At 43.6% G+C, this 24386-nt stretch overlaps 1 protein-coding gene across 1 annotated transcript in view; it reads left to right on the top strand.

Annotated features, from left to right (window-relative positions):
- The window catches only part of LOC109283921 (uncharacterized), a 76669-nt gene extending 61725 nt beyond the window's left edge, over positions 1-14944 (top strand). The window contains exon 2 of the mRNA XM_019490654.2: positions 14111-14944. Coding sequence (XP_019346199.1) covers positions 14111-14899 — 789 coding nt within the window. The 3' untranslated portion in view covers positions 14900-14944. The remainder of the gene's footprint in view (positions 1-14110) is intronic.
- Positions 14945-24386: the final 9442 nt, after the last annotated feature.

Here is a 24386-nt window from a genome sequence, read left to right on the forward strand (position 1 = left end):
GGCCTGATCAGACCTTACCCTGTAAGCCAAACAAATGTTAATCAGCTTAGTGCTGTTCAGCTTAGTGAAACAGTCACACGGTAAGGCAAAAAACCTGCTCTGACTGCCTCTCACCTGCACAACTGTGACTTGTCATTAGAGGCTTGGTGAGCAGGGGCAGGACTAAGAGGAGCTTGCTAGGGCATAATTGTGTCCTAGCAAAAAATCTTTTATTTGGATTTAGAACAAAAAAAATAACACTTCCAAAAAGTTCTTCATAATCAGGAAATGCCACAGATTTTAGATAATATCAAAACATTTGGGATAGACTTTTCCAAAATAGAGAAGCTTGTTCTTCTGACATCTGGCGACTCCCTGGACCACACCCAATAGCAACAAGTCTCAAAGCCCTGGAGTGGTTTCGGGTAATCTGCGTGGTAGAGCTGTCCCCAAGCTGGAAACCAGAGATCCTGAGCAGTCCAGTAGGCAAGCTGGGAGAAAACCCATCAGAAGCCTTGCTCCATTTAAACAAAGTTCATCATAATCAATATAGTCCAGCAAGATGGGCCTCTTTTAACATATAGGTTTTTGGCAGAAGAGTCCTGATCATTTAAATTCCTAAGAATAGATACTCTTCTGGAAATATTATACATTAATTCTACTTATTGTAAACATATTAATTAAGGTATTGAATGTCTTCACCAAACCAAAGTATTTTTTGTGGCAGTCAAAAAGGCATTTCCCAGAAAAAGAAAAATATTGATCAAAACAAATGGCAGTAGTTTTAGCGAAATCATAATTGCGCAGATTTTCCTCATGAATGGGCAGATTAAAGAGGGTAAAAAACCCCCAACCACCTTATAAGTAAGCACAACTATGCCTGCTTCACTCTGCTGCTGGGTCTGTGAAACGAAAGTGGATGCTTCAAAAATCCAGTGTAAGCTTTGACACCTTTCACCTGCCCCACAGCCCTTTAGTATTAAGCAGAGCTGCAAAATCCTAGAAAAATTATCCCTAAGAGGATTCAGTGCTTTGGTTTGATGTTATCAATCACCATTACCCTGACCTAGTTTGGAAGTCAACCTTCCAAAAAGCTTGGGTTGTACAGGTCTCTGGAGCTGTGGTTCTGACTCATCTCTGCTAGCAGCAGCATTAGTTTTTTTGAGAGTTACTTCATATAAAAGTAAAGCCCTTAAAAAAACTAACTAAACAAACGTGAACTCTTTGGTACTGAATTACCTATGAAAGTGAGTGATTACTGAATTGGAGTGGGGAGGGGGAAGAGGGTGCATGGGGGAAAAGCACAATACTTGCAAGGCAAGGTATTATTTTATAATGGCCCACTGCCATCCTTGATGATTAGTTAATTTCCCCCAATTACTTGTCCTCACAAGATTTTCTGTATCATTATTAGGAAGAGCTCAAATTGATACTGATGTAGAACTTGATTTTGCAAAATGCATCCACCTTGTAGCCATAAAACAACCAGAATCATTGGAAGATGATGTAAGTGGTACGGAAAATATTAAAACTATAGGAGAGCTAATATTACTCTACAACTCTGCAAAACTTTATACATGTGAATTTTCAGGCATGGGAGTAGTTTGGGGACTATAGTGGAGGCCTAGTGGATGTGTCTACATGAGATGATTTACTGTGCAGTAGGCTAATATACTGCACAGTAAACCATCACCCTGTAACTGTATGCATAAACTAAATACAGGTACTAAACTAACTGCACAGTAGGGCTCATGTAGATGCTGATTAGGACCAAATTTGCTCCCAGTCAACCACGCCAGCAGAAAGCCTGGTCTTGGCACTGCTCAGCTCTTCGCTCACCCAGGAGCTGGTAATTGATCGGTGTGGGGACCAGGTCCCTCTCTGCCCTCCTCTTCCATCCTGGTGCTGCAGGGCTCCTGGATCACCACAGGAGTGGGGAGCTGAGTAGCACCGGGACTGGGGAGCTGTTCCCTCCCTGCTCATCTAAGAGACTCTCCGCTCAGCCAGGGGCAGCTGGGAGCTGCCCCGCTAGTGTGGCAGCCAGCTGCGAGCCCCTGGCTCTGCAGGAATTTGGACAGTCAGGGCAGAGGGCCGGGAAAGAGTTGAAGGGGGGGGACTCTTTCCCAGACTCCCTGTCCGGGTTGTCTAATAGGGGCAGAAGGCTGGGAAAGAGCTGTGCGGGAGGGTACCATATGCTTAGAGCTCCCCCTGGCTACCATATGGCAGGAGAGGAGGGTAGGTGTTCATTCCCCTGCCCTGAACTGCTCCTGTGGGTAGATGTGCTGTCACAGAAAGCTAACTGCACAGTATTTTACTGTGCAGTAAGCTTTTTGTGCATTAATTGCACATGTAGATGCACCCAGTGAGTACTGAAATTAAGATTGCCTTGGTAAATTGTATATAATATCAGCTGACTTCCTCCAAGTGTCACAGAAACTAATTAATAGTTATAGAATCTGTCTCACACCTTCCCAAGTGCTTAAAGTAAAACCTACAGCTTTGCAGAACTAATGCCTTAGAGTCTGAATTTGGGGCAGGTACCACATATTCTTGTGTATTCATATGGTATCCAGGTTGTAGCTGCATTGGTCTAGAGGAAAAAGCAATCAGGGCTCATAGTAGAGGTGATATCTTGAGCAATTGAACTGAGCCAGAAATGTTTAATTCAGTTGTTTAAAGGCCTCACCTCATCCTGCCCAAACCCAACCCAATATATTATTATTGTTATAGTTGTGCTTACAGGCCCCTATTTGTCTGGGATCCCCATTGTGCTAGGTGCTGTACAAATATACAAATACACAATCGGGGCTCATAGTAGAGGTGATGTCTTTTATTAGACCAACAAGATTTTTGCAAAAAAAATTATTTAATTTTAAGCTTTAGGACACAAACACCCTTTTTTCAGGCATTGGAGAAAAGATTGTAAAAGTCCTCCTGGGTAGAAATTTTAGCCAATTTTTTAAAATGAAATTTTCATAATTTCCCAAACAGGAAGCAATTTTTTTACTGCCTTTAACCTGAGATACTGCTCCTGCCTTTGCTCAAGGTAATTTGCATATCACAAAGCCTCTCAAGAGAGCTGAGAGACACCTATCAGCTAAGAACTGTGCACCCAGAGGAGTGAGCTTTCCATCTTTTGACTCCTCTGTGAAACCCTATGAAATATGAGCTTTCATTTCTACCCAGGAGGACTTTTACAATCTTTTCTCCGATGCCTGAGGAAGGGTATTTGTGTCCGAAAGGTTGCAATTAAAGAATTTTTTTTGCAAAAATCTTGTTGGTCTAATAAAAGATATCACCTCTACTATGAGCCCCGGTTGTGTATTTGTATATTTGTACAGCACCTAGTACAAGGGGGATCTCAAACTAATTAGGGCCTGTAAGCACAGCTATAACAATAATAATATATTGGGTTGGGGTTGGGGAGGATGAAGTGGAGATACCTTTAAACAACTGGATTAAAAATTTCTGGCTCAGTTAAATTGCTCAAGAGATGTAAAAAATGAGAAATTAAAGGAGTTATTTCTAAGACAAAAATAAGATGCTCTCTGTTCCAAAATTAGACAGCTTTTCTTAATCCAAGTAAAAAAGTTCATATCTGGAAACCCTCCATGATGGGGAAATAAGTGACCATGGTGATAGTGCTACTTTTAAAATCTATTTTTCCCATATCAATGCTCCTAGCAGTTGCAAAGAGGTACTAACAGATTGAAAGAGAAATGGAAACAGTGGAGTGGGCATGCGTGTTATCAAGTATAACAGCAGGTGAATGTGTCTAATGAAGAGATTTCCATTATCTTAAACCATATTTCCCCCTATGATCCTATCTGCAAGTCTCATTTTGGAACATGCTAAAATATAGCACATACAGCATTGAAAGTTTGTATGTGTGTTTGCATCTAGGTGTACAGAATCAAAGAAAATAGGGCTGGAAGGGACCCCAGGCTGGTATCTAGTCCAATCATCTGCTCAAGGCAGGATCATCCTTGTTTAAACCTTGTATAGTCAAAGCCCCAAACTTTGCTAATATTAAAATAACCATTTTGTTAAAAAACAAAAAGTATAAAGGACACAAACATGGGAAGAAAATGTAGAAGCAGGAAATATGTAGGACCGGATTCTACTCCCATTTGATTTCAGTCTTCACTGAAATCAACGGAGTTCCTCTGGCATAGAACTGACAATAGTAGAACCCAAGCCAAGGGCTATAAAAAGTCCTTGTTGGTTTATGATAACTTATCCAGAATAACTAACCAGTAAAATCTGAGCACTAAAACATCTCAGAGTTGCATTTAAGTGCTCTTTTTTATTTTATGATTGTAAAAAGGAGAAAATAAAGTACCTTTTCCTATATGATCAAAGACCCAGTGCAAAAAAAGTTACGGGGATTTAAAAAATAAAAAATAAAACCAACATTCTTGTCTTAGCAACTGGTCTCTTTCCAAAATAGGAACAAGATGAATTTTTATTTGTATTTCCTTTTTAAATAAAAGGAAGCTGCCAAAATATGTAAGCAGGAGGATTAGGACCAGTGATTTTTCTCTTGTTTTTGCAGCAAAAATGTTGCCAGGCAAAGCTTCATGCTAAAGTCCCCTCAGAATTTCACTTTCAGTCCCAGCTTTTGGATTTCCCCTCCCTTGGGAAACTCTCATTGAAAGAGATATTCATATCTAGGAATCAGCTCAATGCACAATTGTTGAACAGGAAAATTGGCTGTTGGCTTTTGAAATGCTGTTCTGCATACTAGGCTCTGCTGACTTTATCTGGGTTAAGATGACTTGTCAGTGGTGCATATTTCAACAGCAAAATTGCAAAGTACCATGGGTAATGCAAAGTGAATTCTCACAAAAGCAGTAAAAGAGACTTACCCTACGTATCAATAGCTGCCGGCACAGTATCTCCACAGTTGCTTGCCAAAGCTGAACAATGACCACAGACACACATTTCTGTCCTTTTGGAGCCCATGATGATATTGCAGCTGTTGTTCTAGTAGGAAACAGAGAGCTATCTCTTTTTATTAATCTATCTTGTACCAGTCGTTCTGCTTGTCTTGTAGCTCTGCTTTTATCTATCAAGACAAGAGAAATGAATATTCTAAAAAGAAACTGCGCTGTCTCAAAGTCTCCTTATTGCCTACACAGATGAAACCAAAGCAGTCAGAAAAAATAAAAAAACCAATAAACCAAATTAAACAACAGCAACAACAACAAATACTGCAATTAGCTGGAAGGAGCCATTCTTTTGGCAACTCACACAAAAATCAGTTTATACAGTAATCCCACTACAGTAATCAGGCTATACAGTAACCACACTACTCAGAATTTCCAGATTCAGATGAACAGCTGGGGCCATGTCTAGATAGTAAACTTGCCAATACCTGACAATGGTTCATTCTAGGACACCCTGCTGCTCTGTGTAGGCTATGCCCTGAATCAGAAGCAATGTAGCTGTATCCACGCATTGCTTCAAGTGGGCTAATGAGCACTGCTGAGTGAAAGGTCTGATTAGCTTCCCCTTTCTCTTCACCCTCCTCTCCCCTTAAGTAGCTGATTTGTAATGTAGTGTTTAGAAGGCAGGTTTCACAGACCACCTCAATAGGCTTGAGGTCACCACAGCTGAAGATGTTAAGTTTATATTAAGTATACTAAGTTGTCTAGATGTCTCATGAGACTTCTTGCAGTTCTGTAACCAAACCATATAAAGTATGGAGGCTGTTTCTGCGGGTATGGTATTAGATTGAGTCTCCTGAGTTCAAGTCCTAGCTCTGCAGTGTACTCTCTGCATGATTTGAGACATGTCACTAACTCAGTGTCAGTTTCCCAATGATAGCAGTAAGGTTCTTTCTCTACCTCGGGCTGCTGTGGTAAGGGTAAATTCATTAATGGTTGTAAGATGCTGTTGTGATAAAAGCCAGGAAAAGCCCATAAAGAAAACTAATAGTCCACCATGTGGATACTGGGAAGTTAATTTATGCGCTTTGGCAAGATTTTTCAGCTTGGTTCATTACACTGGATAAAAGAAAGGAAAACAGAAGCAAACCGGCATCATAAATCAGATTTATGAGCCATCAAGATTATCTCTGACCCATGCACTACTGTAATCATGGGATATAAAACATTTTCTCTAATTATTACAGTAACATGTTGTTTAAGTTTATTATAAATGCACAGAGATTTGCATTTTTATTAATGTTCAGTACTGATGTCAAAACTAAAACTATACTCGAGTCTCCTGTAGTATGGTGCCATATGGAAACCTCAGATGAGATCAAAGCCATCTTGTGCAATGCATTCTCTATACATACAGTAAGAAGCAGTCAATGCCCTGAAGGGCTTATATACTAAATAGATAGACAAAGTCTTGGAGGGATAACTGAGGGATAGCAAAGTGTAGTCATTTTCTCAAGGTCAGTGCTGGGCTAGTAGCAGACTAGAGATTGTAATTCAGGTCTTCTGGTTTGCAGATCCAATGCCCTGCTTAATAAACAGCACTGCCTCCCAGTTGACGTTTGATGAGAATCAGGACTGATGAATAGGTCCACTGCTAATGAGCATTATTCTATGTAGCTACAGACTTAAACCGTTTCTAAATGCAGGTGGAAGAAGCACATTCACAAAGAACAGTGCATACCTCTTAAAAACCACAAAGCAGCATTTTTACAGGCATATCTGGTCATTATGCCTACCTGTTTTGAGCAAAACATTCATTTGCACATGGAAAAAGATGAACATATTGATATAATGGAAATGAATGAATTTTTATAAATGCAGCCATTGCACTATGCAACTATTGGTTTCGTATTTGTATCTCTTTAACTGTAAACAGCAGTGCATATTTGGACTGTATGTTTTATCCTTGTCCCTCACCCTACCTAACCTGTCTGGCCATTTTGACCAGTCCCAAACTATACAAGAAGACCCAGCATGCTCAGTGAAGTAAAGGTTGTGAAATAATGGTTACAGCCAGAAAATGAACTGCATGGCCTCTACAATCTATCCAGCCCCATGAACTTTGCAGGAGAAAGGCTGGTAGAATCCCTTTCTGAAACTAATAGTTCTCAACCCTTCTTTTAGACTCAAAGCATGCCTCAGAAAATCATAGAATGATAGAAAATTAGGTTTGGAAGGGACCTCAGGAGGTCATCTAGTCCAACCCCCTCCTCAAAACAGGACCATCCCCAACTACATCATCCCAGTGAAGGTTTTGTCTACCCCAGGTCTTAAAAACCTCCAAGGATAGATATTCCACATTCTCTCTGGGTAACCTGTTCAAGTGTTTTACTACCCACCTAGTGAGAGAGTTTTTTCCTAATATCTAACCTAAACTTCTCTTGCTGCAACTTGAGACCATTGCCCCTTGTTCTGTCATCTGTCACCACTGAGAACAGTCTAGCTCCATCCACTTTGGAACCACCCTTCAGGTAGTTGAAGGCTGCTATTAAATCCCCTATCAGTCTTCTCTTTTCTAGACTAAATAAGACCAGTTCCCTCAGCCTCTCTTCAGAAGTCATGTGCCTCAGCCACTTAAGCTTTTTTGTTGCCCTCCACTGGACTCTCTCCAATTTGTACACATCCTTTCTGTAGTGGGGGGCCCAAAACTAGACTCAGAACTCCAGATGTGGTTTCAACAGTAATGAATAGAGGGGAATAATAACTTCCCTTGATCTGCTGACAACACTCCTGCCAATGCAGCCTAGTATGCCATTAGCCTTCTTGGAAACTAGGGCGCACTCTTGACTCATAATCAACTGATTGTCCACTGTAATCCCCAGGTCCTTTTCTGCAGAGCTGCTGCCCAGCCAGTCAGTCCCCAGCCTTTACTGGTGCATCGACTGTTCTGTCCTAAGTGCAGGACTTTGCACTTTTCCTTATAGAACATCATGAGATTTCTTTTGGTCCAATCCTCCAATTTGTTGAGGTCTCTTTGGATCCTAACCCTACTCTCCAGCATATCTACTACTGCTCCCAGCTTGGTATCATCTACAGACTTGCATTATTTTGAACACTGTGGTCTTTAATGATTTAGTCTTCTTATAAAAGTGGATTTCCATCTGATAAACCTTAGCTCTGCTCACCTGATAAATCTTAGCTCTGCTGTTTACAGTATTCAGGAGTGCTAGAGAGACTATTTAACATGCATATTATTGACCTGATAGATCATACCAATGCTTCTGAAGCTGTAACAGTCCATCGTATTAATGCTGGTGCTATACAAGCACAATGACTCAGTATATTCAACATTCAGATGAAACTTTGGTTGACAAAAATCCACTATGGGACACAGTGGCTGCTTTTCTAAACAAAGTAGCCAGGCTGTTGTTAATGTCTTTTTCTGATGTATTCAAGTGTATCGGTTCATACTGTAGGCTAATCGCCTGCAAAATCTCAGTTCAAGAGACAAAACCTCTGTTGAATTTTAATAGCTCCAAAGTGTCAATTTACATTTTTCCCCATTGTTAACACATCAGTTGAAACCAAGCTAGGCTGGGTTTTTAGTGCTTTTTCTTTTTTTGCCATTTACAAACACATACATTAACAAATGTCTTCAGTTTTTTCAGAGCTGATCTTAACACACACAATTTATTAATTGTATTACTTGTAAGGCCTAATAACTCTAGTTTTGGATAAGGACACTATTGTACTATGCACATTAATAGAGTATGTGATTAAGTCCTATTGGAAATTTTCCTAAATTAGGATGTCTTCCTGACTAGGAGATGAGAAACTGGTTCTACGGCCTTGGTCCAGATCATACCTTTCTTTATAAATGGTGTGGGTGTGTGCATGCATACTAATTTGGGCATTGTGTCCGTATACAGCTTATGAATTCTGCTTAATATTGGAAACTATATTGTACTTGTGTTGGACTTGAGTTCCGTTTTGTGTGTGGAGGTTGTTTGCTGCCTCTGCTGTCATTTGCCTCCATATTGAACTAATGCCACATGAGGTGACAGGAGAAAATCTTGCACTTGACAAAGGACTAATGATGGGGTGTCATTAAATGTTGCTGATTGTCCAGTTCATTGAAGAAACTACTTGGATAAGAAATGGTACTGCTCAGAGCAAACCAGTGTTCAAGACTGAAGCCCCAGAGAGCAGTCATTAGGCAATGGGTCAGCTGGTAGGGGAATCGATATCCTCAGAAGGCTGGCCAAACTATCCCCTGATAAAGGGGACTGGAATTATCTGAGGAAGAACTTCTCATTATCCATTTTGGAGAGCACAAAGAGACCCAAAGTGGAAAGTTGGCTGTAGGAGTAAGAAAAGACTGAGTTCTAGAGAAGAAGCCACATGAATTCTGACCTAAGACCAAAAAATACTTGAGATCAGTGAGAAAACTAAGGCAGGGAAATGTGTGTAGTTGTTTTTTTTTTTATATCATTGTCACTTTTTCTAGATCTGTATATTACTTCTGCTAGCAAAAGTAAGGTATATTTGATTTTGGTGACTATTACAACATCTGTACACGTTTGTTTCATATATTACATGTCCCAGAAAATCTCGCTTGTAGACACAAATGTTGGGATTCTGGAAAAGCATGAGATTTGGCTACTGGAGGTCATCACTGGTCCTGGGGGTCTGTGACAGCTGGTCCTGGATGTCCTACTTCCATAAAGGAGCTGTGGACAATGTCTGTACCAAAGAAGCATGCCAGAGGGTAAAACCAGAGATGGTGCTGGAGCCAAATGAGACCCACAGAAGCTAAAATACATAGGTTCAGTATGCTACCCCCCAACACAAAGCAGCCTGGGGAAGGTCCATAAATTGAAAAGCTGAGAAGGTATCCTTTGTATACCAAGTAGATGAGCAAATTGGGGTGTGATTGGATCACCTCCTAACTGCCTCCAACAGGCTGATTTAATTTGAAACAACACTTACTGTCCACCAGTCTTGGTGGATCCTTTTTGTTCTGCCAGTCCAACTATTCATAGTGTAACAGGGAGCTATTAAATCCCTGTTTCTTGAATAGACAAGGAATGAGACCCAAGCTGAGAGACAGCATAGTGCCCGCGAGATGGAGTAATCAGGTAGTAGCCTGCTTCATGGGTCAGCCCACCTGGAAAGTGTTAGGGATCTGACTCACAACAGGTGAGGCAAGGTGACGATAAAAACAGAAGTCAACATGGTAACAACCACCGGAAAGGGAGCAGCAAGAGAAGTTGAGAGAGACTTGCAGAGGAGTGAGAGTTCCCCTGTGTGGAGGTGCAGGGTAGGAACAAATTTCATCAGAGCAGGTAGACAACCTGCCATAGAGGAGGACCTGTTTATATACTTACCCGACTGGTCAGCTGAGATGGCACTTGATCAGCAGGTGAGACTCAGTAACATTGTAAAAAGAGAGAGAGAAGGCACAATAAGTTACGGGTGAGTCCAGCCAGTAACCGGTCACCAGAGTTAAAGACTGATATGAACTGAGTAACATTCATAGAGTCCTGTGCCTACCTTGGGGTGGCGGGAGACTATTAGGACTGGTAACAGGGTGACATCCTACTGAGCTGAGGCACTATAAAAGTAGCTGTTAATTCCATTCGTGCTAAATTTGTAAGTTTATATCTCCCATCAAAGGTGTGGCAGGAAAGATCCCAAAAGGGATGGGAGTGTATCACTGGCTCCTATGCATGAAATCTCATGCCTCTGAATCAGGTAAGTCTCTAAAGTGTCACCCAGCCCTATGTTGTACATGACTTCAGACTAACATGTTTAACCACCTCTGTACTGATATAATCAGTGATTATACCAGTGTAAAAAAGGAACAAACCCATGAAATCCAAGCCTGTACTGACATAGCTTGAATCTTGTGTGAATCTGAGAAAAATAAGAGGTAAAATGACACCAGTGTAAGTTATATTGGTATAGGTGTTGTCTGTCCATAGCTCATCCCATGGCAGCCATTTGCTCAAGACAGGCTATTCACTGCTTCCCTAGCATCTAGTGATGAGGTGCAGTGACAGCAATTGATCATGTGCAGCTAATCCAGAATAGCTGCTTGTCTGTCTGCTCCAGATCTCAGTGGAAATTTATATCAGAGTAGGAAAACAATGTAAATTAAACCATTGTAAATGTTTTGTGTCCTGGCCCTGTTACTTTTAGGGTGCATCTATGCAGCAGCATTAGTAGCTTACCCTGCCCATGCAACTCGCTCCTGCTCACATGTTCCAGACCTGGAAATCCACCAGGGAGACTCCTCCAAGGTCATCCCCAGTCAGGGCTGGTCCAACTATTAGGCGAACTAGGTGGTTGCCTAGGGTGCCAAAATTATATGCAGAACAAAATAATAGGAACATTATTCTAAATAACAGCCCTGGCTGGCTATGGCTCCACTTTGGTCTAAGACCTTTTGTTCAGTAGGAGGAGAAAGACCTCTAAAAAGATCTCAGAGGAAAGATCAGTAGAATCACAACTCCTAACTTTTCAACTCTCAAGTGGATTTATGACAAGAGCCATACCACTGGCAACGTCATCCTAAAAAACGAACCCCTACTCCTATATCATCTTACAGCTCGTGACATTGATTTCTTACATCTTCCTTCTCCCTTCCAACCACCATTTTTAAAATCTAAAGCACCCTAGAGTTCATCAATTGCATTTAAGATTTCATCAAGGGTAAGATGACCAAAATACGCCAACTCCAGGTACAGATATGTATTGTGCCCATAATTCAGGAAACAGGCTTCAACTTAGGAATTTCTTGGTTTGATTTTGTAGATCTCATTAAATTTATATGATGTAGAACTGATGTACAAATGTAGTTATTATTGTAGGTACACCTGAGTGGCCATGTTTAATATTCTCAATTTTATAATGTCTAGAAATGGTTGGAGTAGAATTGCTGAATCATTACATTTAATTTTTGTAAGAAAGATTGTGATTTTTTTTTTAAAGTAAGTTGAGCTAGAGGTAAGCCTTTATGTACATATTATGGTTGGATACTCATGTGAGAGATACATAGGCATTTAGAATATGTGTGTTAATGCAGAATCAATTGCTAGCAAGCTCAAAAGATCTTCTTTAATTAGCTCATTATATAATGCCTGTATCATTGTTGTATAAGGAAAGAGTTGTATGACTTTGTGTACAGAACATGTAAGGTTGGTTGACCCAGAAATCTGACGGGATGTGTGAGATAAGTAAACATAACTACTCAATGGACAATGACAATTTACTTTACAGAGGACCATGCTAAGGAAGTATTCATTTGCTGGGAGAACCTGGCTACCTACTAGATAACAGATGTCAATTAGTAGAGTACCATACACAGGAAATAATACTTAGTTTACAAAGCTCCTTGATAAACATGAAAACATCTGCTTGACCACACAGTCTTGACCAACGTTAGATAACCAGTTACCATGTTTACACCCTTAGTTGTACATATTAACAAATACGTTCCTGATTGCAGGGGTGGTTCACCCATTAGATCACTTTACGCAGTGCCTAGCCATATTTCTTTTGAGATAATTTAATCAATTGTCCACATTATTAATGTAATCACAGTCAGAATTTTCTTTGAAATTGTACTTAGATTAATTGTTCTCTATATTGATAATTTATTTGAAACAGTTTAAAGCTGTTTCAGGGGAATGGTACCATGGCAGATAGAAAAAAAAAAAAGTCTGGAGCTCAGTATCATAAATGAAAAGCTGAACAGGCAAAAGAACAAGCAAAGCAAGAGGGTTCCTTCCTGAAATATCTTTGATTTCACCCACATCAAGATGGAAGCAGTTCACAACATCAAGATGAAGGCAGCTTACTTCAAGATAAAGGCAGCTCACAGCATCAAACTGACATTGAAACTGAGAAAATGTACTTACTTACAGACATATGTGCTGAACTTGAGATAGATAAAGATAATAAGGGAGCAGAAGGTACATATGTGAAAGATGAGTGCACCCGTCTGGCCTCGTTGAGGCGATCTCTTGCTGCTTTGAAGCATACAGGCCACAGGGTGTGTTCCGGTGGCGTTGGCATTAGGTCATGTTCACCCCGAAGGAGGCCCCAATACTTGCCTACAATGACCTGGTCTTTTCCTTCAGTGTTGGGGCTCCCTCTTGTCACTCCTTGCGGACTGGGCACTGCCTTTAGCGAGCATTCTTGGGGTTCCACCTCCCCTACACCCCAGCCATGCGCCAACCCTCAGATTAGCCAGCTGTTGGACCACCGGCTTGCCCTTCTGATGTCTTTGCCTGCCTCCTCTTCTCCTCACTCGTCACCCAGCTTCTTTCAGTGTGAGCTGCCCATGGGATGTCGGACTGTCCTGGTCAAAATGCCGGGTCTTCCCTCACTATGCTGCCATCTGCCATGCCATCCTGGCTCCTCCTGGCCCATGGAGGCTGCCCTTGGCCCCTTCTCCCTGCTTCAGGGCCCTGTGAAACTCAGAACCATTTAAGAAGAAAGACAAGGAACAGTTGGGGTACAGGGCTCCAAGGTCCCTTGACACTGTCCTCTTTAGCCTGGTCACCCTACCAGGCTGGCGTAGTGCCTTGTTCAATAAATCCTGGACCCCTCCATCAGGTCCCTGCCAGTATACTTTTCAGGTTGCCAACGCTGCCCAGGTGCAGCCTGGGGAGCAGCCTCCCCTTCTGTCCCCAGTGGTGATGCTGCCTTCCTCTCCATTTCTCTACTGCTAGCTTCTAAATCAGCCAGGTGGCAATTCTTAATGATGTCATCAGCTGGCACTGTTCCCAGCTGGCAATAAAAGCAGCTCATGAACTGCACCGGCGGTTCGTCTCAGCGTGGTTCATCTGGCTCTGTTTTTCCTACAAAAGGTAAGTGTGCCCTGCCTTCAGGGATTCTCTCTTTCTTCTCTAGGTGGGTCAGCCCTGCCTTGGGTCCTGCCATGGGAGGGTGTTCTGAGGCCTCCATCTGTCTCTCCCTGGGACAATGAGGAAGGTGCAGACAAGTTACAGTATGGTGACCCTGCTACATGGCCTAGATATGATGACCATGTGTGACTAATTCTGGTGGAATATGGACCCAAACAAGTTCAGGAATTTCCCGTCCCTAAAGATGGAAATAAAAGAAAATTCTCTGCATGTCATTACAAGAAGAAACTCACCAATGGGGAAGAAATGCATTGACAGTGGCTACAATATTCAGTGTCAAAAGACGCAGTGTTTTGCTTCTGCTGCAAGCTGTTTAGCAGTAAAGCAATTGGTGCATCATCACTTAATGAAAACAGTTCAAAGGACTGGAGAAACATATCTGTAATTCTCTCTTCTCATGAAAAAAGTAGTGAACATTTGGGAAATTTCCAAAACTGGAAAGAACTTGAACTGCGATTGAAAAAACAGAAAACCTTTGATGAAGAAAATTTATGTGGGATCAAGCAACAAGAAGAATACTGGCAGCAAATATTGCAGCGACTGATTGCTTTAGTGAGAGTTCTCAGTGGGCAAAACTTGGCATTCTGTGAGGCAAATGAAAAATTATACAGTGCTGGTAATAGAAACTTCTTAAAATGTATTGAATACCTGGCTTTGTTTGATCCAGTCATGAAGGAGCATCTACGTAAAATAAGTGACCATGAAACACATGTTCATTACCCTGGGAAAAGGCTGCAGAATGAACTGATTCAAATCCTAGCAAATGCTGTTAAAGAGAATATCTTAGAAGCTGCCCATTCTGCAAAATACTTTTCAATAATTCTGGATTTCACACAAGATGCAAGTCATGTTGAGCAGATGACAATGATCATTCTCTTTGTAGATGTGGCAAAATCTGCAAATGTGGATAATGATGAAGTGCTCATAAACAAAAATTGGGGGGGCGTTGTACCATTGAAGGAGAAGACTGGTGCTTTTATGATGGAAAGCATACTCCAAGAGCTTGAAGGAACATCATTTTCTGAGAACTTACGTGGCCAAGACTATGACAATGGGAGTAATATGAAGGATAAGACAATGGTGTACAAAGGAGAGTAATGTAAATTAATCCTCAGGACTTTTTTGTTCCTTGCTGTACACATACTCTGAATTTGGTTGTCAATGATGCTGCCAAATGTTGTTTGGAGTCAAATAGTTTCTTTGACCTAGTGCAACGCATTTATGTGTTTTTCTCAGGTTCAACACACTGTTGGGATGTTATCCGCCATGTGCCTTCTCCAACTGTGAAACAATTGAGTGGAACAAGATGGGAGAGCTCTGAAGCCTCTTCACTATGAGCATGGCAGTATCTATGATGCAATAATTGAAATTTCTGATGATCAGAGATCTGGGTTTTCTGTTTTCCATGGAAAAACCGAGAAAACCACGGATTTCCTCTTTTTATCAGAGAAAACATGGATTTCTCCTTTTAGCAGAGAAACCCATGGATTCCCTGCTTTTTCAAAGAGCTCTGCAGGCTGGTTGAGCTCCAGCCTGCAAGAGCTGTTTGCAAACAAGGCGGGAAACCCCTGGCCCTGCCTGGAGGGGGAGGGGAAAGGGCAGAGCCTGAGACTCTCAGTCATAGATTCATAGATGTTAGGGTCGGAAGGGACCTCAATAGATCATCGAGTCCAACCCCCTGCATAGGCAGGAAAGAGTGCTGGGTCTAGATGACCCCAGCTAGATGCCTATCTAACCTCCTCTTGAAAACCCCCAGGGTAGGGGAGAGCACCACCTCCCTTGGGAGCCCATTCCAGACCTTGGCCACTCTAACTGTGAAGAAGTTCTTCCTAATGTCCAATCTAAATCTGCTCTCTGCTAGCTTGTGGCCATTATTTCTTGTAACCCCCGGGGGTGCCTTGGTGAATAAATCCTCACCAATTCCCTTCTGTGCCCCCGTGATGAACTTATAGGCAGCCACAAGGTCACCTCTCAACCTTCTCTTGCGCAGGCTGAAAAGGTCCAGGTGCTCTAGTCTCTCCTCGTAGGGCTTGGTCTGCAAGCCTTTAACCATACGAGTGGCCCTTCTCTGGACCCTCTCCAGGTTATTTGCATCCCTCTTGAAGTGCGGCGCCCAGAATTGCACTCAGTACTCCAACTGCGGTCTGACCAGCGCCCGATAGAGGGGAAGTATCACCTCCTTGGATCTATTCGTCATGCATCTGCTGATGCGTGATAAAGTGCCATTGGCTTTTCTGATGGCTTCGTCACACTGCCGACTCATGTTCATCTTGGAGTCCACTAGGACTCCAAGGTCCCTTTCCACTTCTGTGCCACCCAGCAGGTCATTCCCTAGGCTGTAGAAGTGCCGGATATTTTTCCTCCCTAGGTGCAGCACTTTGCATTTCTCCTTGTTGAACTGCATCCTGTTGTTTTCTGCCCACTTGTCCAACCTGTCCAGGTCTGCTTGCAGCTGTTCCCTGCCCTCTGGTGTGTCCACTTCTCCCCATAGCTTTGTGTCATCTGCAAACTTCGACAGAGTACATTTCACTCCCTCGTCCAAGTCACTGATGAAGACATTAAAGAGTATTGGTCCAAGGACCGAGCCCTGCGGGACCCCACTGCCCACACCCTTCCAGGTCGAAACTGACCCATCCACCACGACTCTCTGGGTGCGACCCTCCAGCCAATTTGCCACCCACCGGACTGTGTAGTCATCCAAGTCACAGCCTCTTAACTTGTTCACCAGTATGGGGTGGGATACCGTATCGAAGGCCTTCCTGAAGTCTAAGTACACGACATCCACCCCTCCTCCTGTATCCAGGTGTTTCGTAACCTGGTCATAAAAAGAGACCAGATTAGTCAGGCACGATCTGCCTGCTACGAACCCGTGCTGGTTTCCCCTCAGCATAATTTGTCCTGCCGGGCTCTCACAAATGTGAGCCTTGATAATTTTTTCAAAGATTTTGCTGAGGATGGAGGTGAGACTGACAGGTCTATAGTTTCCCGGGTCCTCCTTCCTCCCCTTCTTGAAAATGGGGACCACATTGGCCCTTTTCCAGTCCTCTGGGACTTTGCCTGTGTGCCACGAGCATTGAAATATTCCCACCAGTGGCTCTGCTATGATGTCGGCGAGTGCCTTCAGCACCCTCGGATGGAGCTCATCCGGGCCTGCCGACTTAAAGGCATCCAGTTCTTCCAAGTGACTCTTCACCATCTCAGGGTCTACACATGGAAGTCTGGCGCCTTGCTGCTGCCTCTCTACAACCCCAGTGTGAGATTTGTCGTGCCCCTCACTTAGGAACACTGAGGCAAAGAACTCGTTGAGGAGTTCAGCCTTGTCCCCCCGTCCGTCACCAATTGTTTCTGCCCATTTAGCAGGGGTCCTATTCCTCCCTGGGCCTTCCTTTTACTCCCTATATATCTAAAAAACAATTTCTTGTTGTCCTTTACTTGGAATGCCATCCTCAGCTCCATGGTAGCTTTGGCCTGTCTAACTGCCTCCCTACAAGCGCGAGCAGAGGAGGTATATTTGTCTTTGGTGATTTCTCCCTGTTTCCACTTTTTATGTGCTCCCCTTTTGGCCCTTAGGCTGCCCTGGATTTCTCTGGTCAGCCAAGGATGCCTCCTGGCCCCTTTCCCTCTTTTCCCTCGCATCAGGATCATCTTGCTTTGTGCCCGAAGGATCATTTCCTTAAGGCACAGCCACCCTTCTTGGGCTCCCATCACTTCAGAACTCCTACTCTGCAGTGCGTCTTTGACTAATCGTCTGAGTTCATTGAAATCAGCTTTCCTAAAGTCTAGCACTTTCACCCTACTAGTTACCTTACTCACTCGATGTTTTATAAAGAATTCTATTATCAGGTGATCACTATCCCCCAGATGGCTACCGATCTGGAGGTCCCCTACCATGTCATCCCCCGTTGCCAATACCAGATCCAGTATGGCATTCCCCCTAGTGGGACCATGTACCTCCTGTGTAAGGTGGAGGTCCTGTACACAGGTTAGAAACCTGCGTGAATGGTGGGACTTTGCCATCTGCGTCTCCCAGCAGATGTCTGGGTAGTTTAGGTCCCCCATGACTACTGCCTCTTTAGCTTTTATGGTCTCTGAGAGCTGCCTCAGGAGCCCCGAATCTATTTCTTCCCCTTGGTGTGGGAAGGCCACAGTCAGCCACAGTTTCAGGCTCAGCTCAGCTTCATTCTTTGCTTCTGGAGCCTGTGTGGCAAGTAGGGCTTGCAGGGGACTGGGGGCCCCTCTGACAGGGCTGGGGGGTTGCGGGTCATGGCTGGGGCACCGTCAGGGCTGGGGGGAGCCAGGTGCTGGCCCCTCCCCCACCAGAGCAGTCGGCAGTAGTGGTGGAGCTGGCTCCATGCTGCTTCTTCTACAGCTGCCTGCTATTGGGGGCAGAGAGCTCCCTGGGGACTTGGCTCCCTGGCCCCATAGCTTTGGCAGCTGGGGCCCTCTTTGGCAGGGCTGGGGGGGGCAAGGGCTGTGGGTGGGGGGCAAGAGGAATGAGTAGGGTGGGTAGGCTATTGTCAGGGTAGGGAGGGGCACCAGCAGGGCTGGGGGAGGCAGTGGGGGTGAGTGAGGGGCACCAGCAGGGCTGGGAGGTGTTTGGAGGGTGAGTGAGGGGCACCAGTAGAGCTGGGGGGGCATTGTGAGGGGCACCAGCAGGGCAGGAGGAGGCTTTGGGGGTGAGTGAGGGGGCACCAGCAGGGCCTGGGGAAGGCAGTGGGGGGCAATTGAGGGGCACCAGCAGGGGTGGGGAGGGCTTTGGGGGTGAGTGAGGAGCACCAGCAGGGGTGGGGGGGCTGCAGGGGGCTTTTAGTTTTAATAATGGATTTGGGGGGTATTATCAGAGAATTTGTGATTTTTTTTTTGTCAAAGAAAACCAGGATCCCTGCTGATGATGCTATCCTTACTGGATCATTTGGCAATATGACATGTGCTGATGCAGAAGCTCTTGCAAATGGCCTTTCCATGTTCAAATTTGTGGTTTCAATCATTTTGTGATATAACATTCTTCTTTAGATCAACCTTACTAGTAAGCAACTTTAGGCAAAGGACTTTGACATACATTCTGCTATCCAATAGGGCTGTGCGAAGCTTCGGGTGGTGATTTGATTTGGAGGAGATTTGGCCCGATTCGGTGGCTGAATCTCCTAATCTGAATCAAATCGGGGGACCAATTTAAAGGTCGGAATCGATTCAAAGCTCTCTGAATTTTCGGCAAAGATTTGGAGAGCTTTGATGATTCAGACAGTCCCTGGTGGTTGCAGCAGGGAGCTGCAGCCACTCCGAGCTGGTAAGTACTAGGGATGGGGAAGGGGTGGGGGGGCTAGAGGAGGGGGGAGAGGACCATGAGGGGACCCCTGCCAGCCCTCCCGACCCCCCTGCTCCCCCCCACCCCATGGCTGCCCCTGCCCGCCCCAGGTCCCGGTACTTTAGAGAAAAGCCCCAGTGCTCACTAGGTGCTGCCAGGAAGGGGGAGCAATCCCCACTTCCCCCCACTACCCCACACTGTATGGGGGGCTCTGCACAAGCCCCCTCAACCCCTCCCTGCTCCCCTGGCCTCCCCACGGCTGCCCCACCTGCTGGGGCTCTGGCCCTTTAAGAAAAGGAAAAGCCGAGAAAAGCCTTGGGACTCACCACTCCTAGTGCAGCCTTGGGGCTTTGGGGGCCCATGCAGAGCCCCCAGCGTGGCACAGGGCAGCAGAGGGCAGCCGGGATCACCCCCCACCAGCAGGAGCAGCAAGTTCCAGGGTTTCTTCAGGTTTTTTTTTTTCTTAAAGGGCTGGAGCTGGCCCAGGAGGGGCACCTGTGGTGGGGCTGGGGGAGTGGTGGTGGTGGTGGGGGATTAGGGGCTCATGCAGAGCCCCCCATGCAGCATGGGGCAGTGGGGGGTTGCTCCCCACCCAGCAGCACCTGCTGAGCCAGGGCTTTTTTTCCCCAGGAGTTGGGAGCTGCGGCCAGTGGGCAGGGGATTGGCCTGGCCTGGCTGATTTGGAGATTCAGCTGCATTGAATCAGGACAGTGATTTGAATCACCAAATCGAATCACTGTCCCCTGAATCGGCCTAATCCAAATCTGAAGCGAATACTAGCCGCTTCGCACAGGCCTACTAGCCAACAGCTGAAACAAACCAAAAAGGTTCTGGAGGAATACAGTGATAAAGGGTTTGAAAAGACACTGGTAGACGCTCGTGAGCTTGCTGAAGAGTTAAAGCTACCAACAAACTTTGAACCAGAACCGGTATGCATTCAGAGAAAGAAGCAGCAGTTCACATATGAAGCAAAAGACAAGTCAGTGCATGACCCAAAACAAAAATTCAGAATAAACTTCTATTTTGTAGTCCTTGATACTGCAATACAGTTACTTAAAGAGCGACTTGAACAGATACAGCAGCTTGATTCAGTCTTTGGTTTCTTCTACGATGTCCACAGTTTGCAAAATAAGACATCAAAACAGATAATGGAACATTGCTTGAAGCTAGAGTTGGCATTACAGCAGGGAAATTCTAAAGATATTGATGCGGCAGATTGTGCAGTGAATTGCAGGCTATTTCATGATGACTTTCAAAACATCTTACACCTCAAGATGTACTGAAGTTTATTTCTGAGCATAAATTGACAGACAGTTTTCCCAAGATCTTCATTGCTCTCTGCATTCTCTCAACTCTCCCAGTTTCTGTTGCTAGTGGGGAGCCTAGCTTCTCAAAGCTAAAATTGATAAAGACATACCTTCATTCTTTTATGCTGCAACCGAGACTTGTTGGACTAGCCACCCTGTTGATAGAACAAAAAATAGCTGGAAAACTTTGTTTTAAAGAACTTGTTTCTGAATTTGTGAAACTGATGCACGAAAAGCAAAGTTCTAATTTTTTATACAAATGTTGATGAGGATTTTCTTTTAATTGTACATGAATTATAATAAATTCTATTAGAGTTTTTGCAGTATAATTGTTTTAGGGTTAATGAAAAATGTGAAACAATCAATAATAAAATTGTTTGTATTGTTTTACTGTTCATTTTGAATATCAAATAAGTGTATGTAAAAGTTCATCCTAGATTTCTTATTTTCCTCTGTATTGGAAGTGGTGGGGGCGCCGAGGTACAGATTTTGTCTAGGGCATCAATTGCCCTTGGACCAGCCCTGTCCCCAGTGGCCACTCCTAGACACACTGGAGACAAAGGTACAGAGAAAGGTCACAGAAGGACATCCTTGAGCGCCTGCAGCAGTGCACTCCTATATTTGGAGTATGTGTGCAGGAGCTGATAGATGGGGTGTGTCTGGGATTTCCTGGCCAGGTTATACTGAGGCCATGGTGTGGATATACTCTTAATTTCTATGTAGCATTTCTATATTAAATCCTATGTACATTTAACACCAATAAGCACTTACACTAGTGGCTTAATTATATCAATCTGTAAGGTTTGTGACAAGATCAGCTACATGTGCATATTGTTAATTCAAAGTTCCCTGCCCTGTTACAAGAAAGAAATTTGTAGTTGTCACTTTGATTCTTAACAGAACTACTATATGATCCATGACTGATCTATTAATTCTTTAGTTTCCAGGGTGGCAAAAGTTGCTTGATTATCTACATGGGTATATATCTAAACCTAAAATCTAGGAAGCTTCACAGAAAAATTCTTATGTTAATTTATTTCCTAGAAACATTTGCTAAGAGATGTCTGAATGTCAGGGATCGTATCAAATCAAACCACTCCTCAGACATATTTAAGTAGCTTGATTTAATTACAGGAATATTAAAATACCATATTCAGGGGTCCAAAATGAACTTTAGGTTCCACATGCCCCCCAAACCTTTCTGATAAGAGAGGATCTATCTATATATAACTTATTTATTCAATATTCCCATCAATAATTTAGATTAATGCATATTTCTCCATTTAACATCTAATCATTCTGGCATTTTACCCATAACCTGAAAGTTATCTTAGTAGCTTCACCTGAGCAAATCTTATTTGTTTGAATATTCTGTTTTATCTTGCTTATAGTAACAGAATGGGAAATAAAAGATGAAGTAGAAAATAAAACAGGAAACCCTACCATCACAATAAGTAAGCTAGTAAAAAATCTTTTCTGGTAATAAGGACTTACTTATTGCCCTTGATAATGCAGAATAGTCTGCAGCTGGGCCCAGATACAGGGTAATGTAACTTTAATATATTGCATATAAGTTTATTGTGCTTTTGATTGATGTGTTAGATCAAGAGAAAGAATGCTTCTTTGACTGCTAATTCTGCAGACAGTGAAAAGAATTTTCTAAATTTTTTAGGGGCCCCGCGGGCCGCATAAAATGACTTGGTGGGCCGCATCCGGCCCCCAGGCGCATTTTGCCCACCCCTGTCCTAGCATCATACCTGCAGAAGAACCTGGAACATCAGTCTTCTGCAATTATTTCAAATGTGCCTGTTTGGTAAGGATGGGAATTAAATTCAAGCACAGCTGAAAACAGCCTTTCTTAGAGCCATGTGGACTAGCAGCTTCACAGGTTTGGAAGAGGGATTGTCCAATAAAAATGAAGCTGTTTAACCTAAAAGTTCAAGAACATGTTTGCTGCTTGGGCAGGGAGATTTTGAACTGGATTCAAGGAATAATCTTGTGGCATGGAAAAGGGCTCCTTTTCTTCCCATAAAATGTTCTTCCTTAAAACCTCTTAAAGAGAGGGCTGACTCATGTTAGAAATAACTGTTTCTCACTGATTACTTGGTAAGCCAATGGAATAGTTTGCTCAGCTCTTGTCTGTACTTTAGTATTCCTTGGAGAGAGTGCTTATTCTTCCAGATGGGTCCAACAATCTCCCAGTTTAGTGTATGTGGAAGCAGTCAGTTTACTTGTGATGTTTGCATCATGGTCTAAGTGTTCTCTAAAGTGTGAAAAACTTCCTAAACATAACACCATATTTGCTTGCATTCTGTAGTAAAATCTAAGAGAACAACATACTTGACCCTAAAGGAGCCTTTCGGGATAAAAACAACAAAGACAAAGGGAGCAGCTCCCTCTTTCTCATCAAAGTTCAGGATGCCGCCGTTTTAGGTTTCCACAGTCTAACTCCTAATCAGTGTTTTCTCATATGCAATTCTTAGGTTGGCCGTTGGGCAGTCATGACTTTGTACCTTGACAAGAACCTACCATTTTCCTCTGTCACCATTTGTTATCTTAGCAGCAATTCTTACAGTTGCCCCCAATTAGAAGATCTGGCATATAACTCATTCAGTGAAAAAGCCTTCTGTGAAGAGGAAAAAGTTAGGAGTTATCAGGGTGGCTCAGGGTGATGAACCATTTGTATTGCTTTTTTCAGATATTCTTGTAGTAATACTGAGATTTTGAATCTGTTCTCACTGAAGCAGCTAGTAGAGTTTGGGCTTTTCTAGACTGCTTTATAGCATGTGCGTTATCCTTTAAGATACTGCAAATTTTTCCAGAATTACTTATAACACCTTGAGACAACAAGGTCTTTATTCTGCCACCATACTAGTCACAGTTCCACTCAAGCACTGGTGCTTCCTAGGCATGAAATCCCTTGATGCATATAGGACTTAGCGGGCACATCTACATGGGCTATTACTGGTCATGAATCAAATCCGGAGCTTATTGCTTCAGAGTTTATTGCCACCAGGTGTGCTGTTTGAACATTTGAACAGAAGCAATTAACTCTGGAGCAATAAGCTGTGGAGTTTATTCATGTGCAGCACATGGAGCCGGGTCGGAGCAGCCCTGGCTGGCAGGGGGCCTGGAGGGTCAGCCTGCCAGCCTGGGGCTGCTCTCCCTGGCTCAATGTAATGCAGAGGTTTTGGCTGGGGCATGAGGGAACTTCAGTGTGGGGCTAGCTGGTAGGCAGCCCCCCACTGAAGCAACCAATGCCCCCAGCCAGCCCCTCCAGCAACTACACATGCACTGCTGCAGAATTATTTACAAGTACTATCCTGCTACAGAGTAAATGAATTTACTCCAGCTTAATAGGGGTGCACGCGTAGATACTGAGACATTCACTGCACAGCTAATTAGTCAACTGTGCAGTAAACAGCTCATGTAGACATGCGCAGTGTCAGGGCCTTTGTGAGCTGGAGCAGAGACTGAATGGCTGTACCCATCTTCCAAAATCACAATTTCTGCAGTGTTTGGGGGAAAATAGATTAAATCCATTAGTATTCCTTCCTGAATGTCCTTTTGGAAAGGTAGCTAAGGGAGTATTAGAAGAGGATATGTAAGAACCATGTTGTTCAACTTTTTTGTTCAGCAGGCTGGATGGGCAATGCCCTATCCCTTCATGGTCTGGATCCAGCCCATGAACCAAATCCAGTGCCTGAAGCAGGTGTAGTGGTGATGCAGCATTGACCTGTGAAGGAAGGGGGATGCTTTGGGTAAATATGTCACAGCCCCAACCCGTGAAGGGTGTGGACGCTACAGTTTTTCCTTCCCCAAGGAAATGCTGCTTCCTGCCTAATTTCTTGCCTGCCACAACTTTGATGTACAAAAATAGGAGAATTGGTTCTGTCAGGAGGCAATACTTTGCTTGGGGAAAAATGTTTGTCCTGCCAGCTTCTACTAGCCACCAAAAGAAATGCCCATTGGC

This window comes from Alligator mississippiensis, chromosome 3 (genome assembly GCF_030867095.1).
Source record: "Alligator mississippiensis isolate rAllMis1 chromosome 3, rAllMis1, whole genome shotgun sequence".
NCBI lineage: Eukaryota > Metazoa > Chordata > Crocodylia > Alligatoridae > Alligator > Alligator mississippiensis.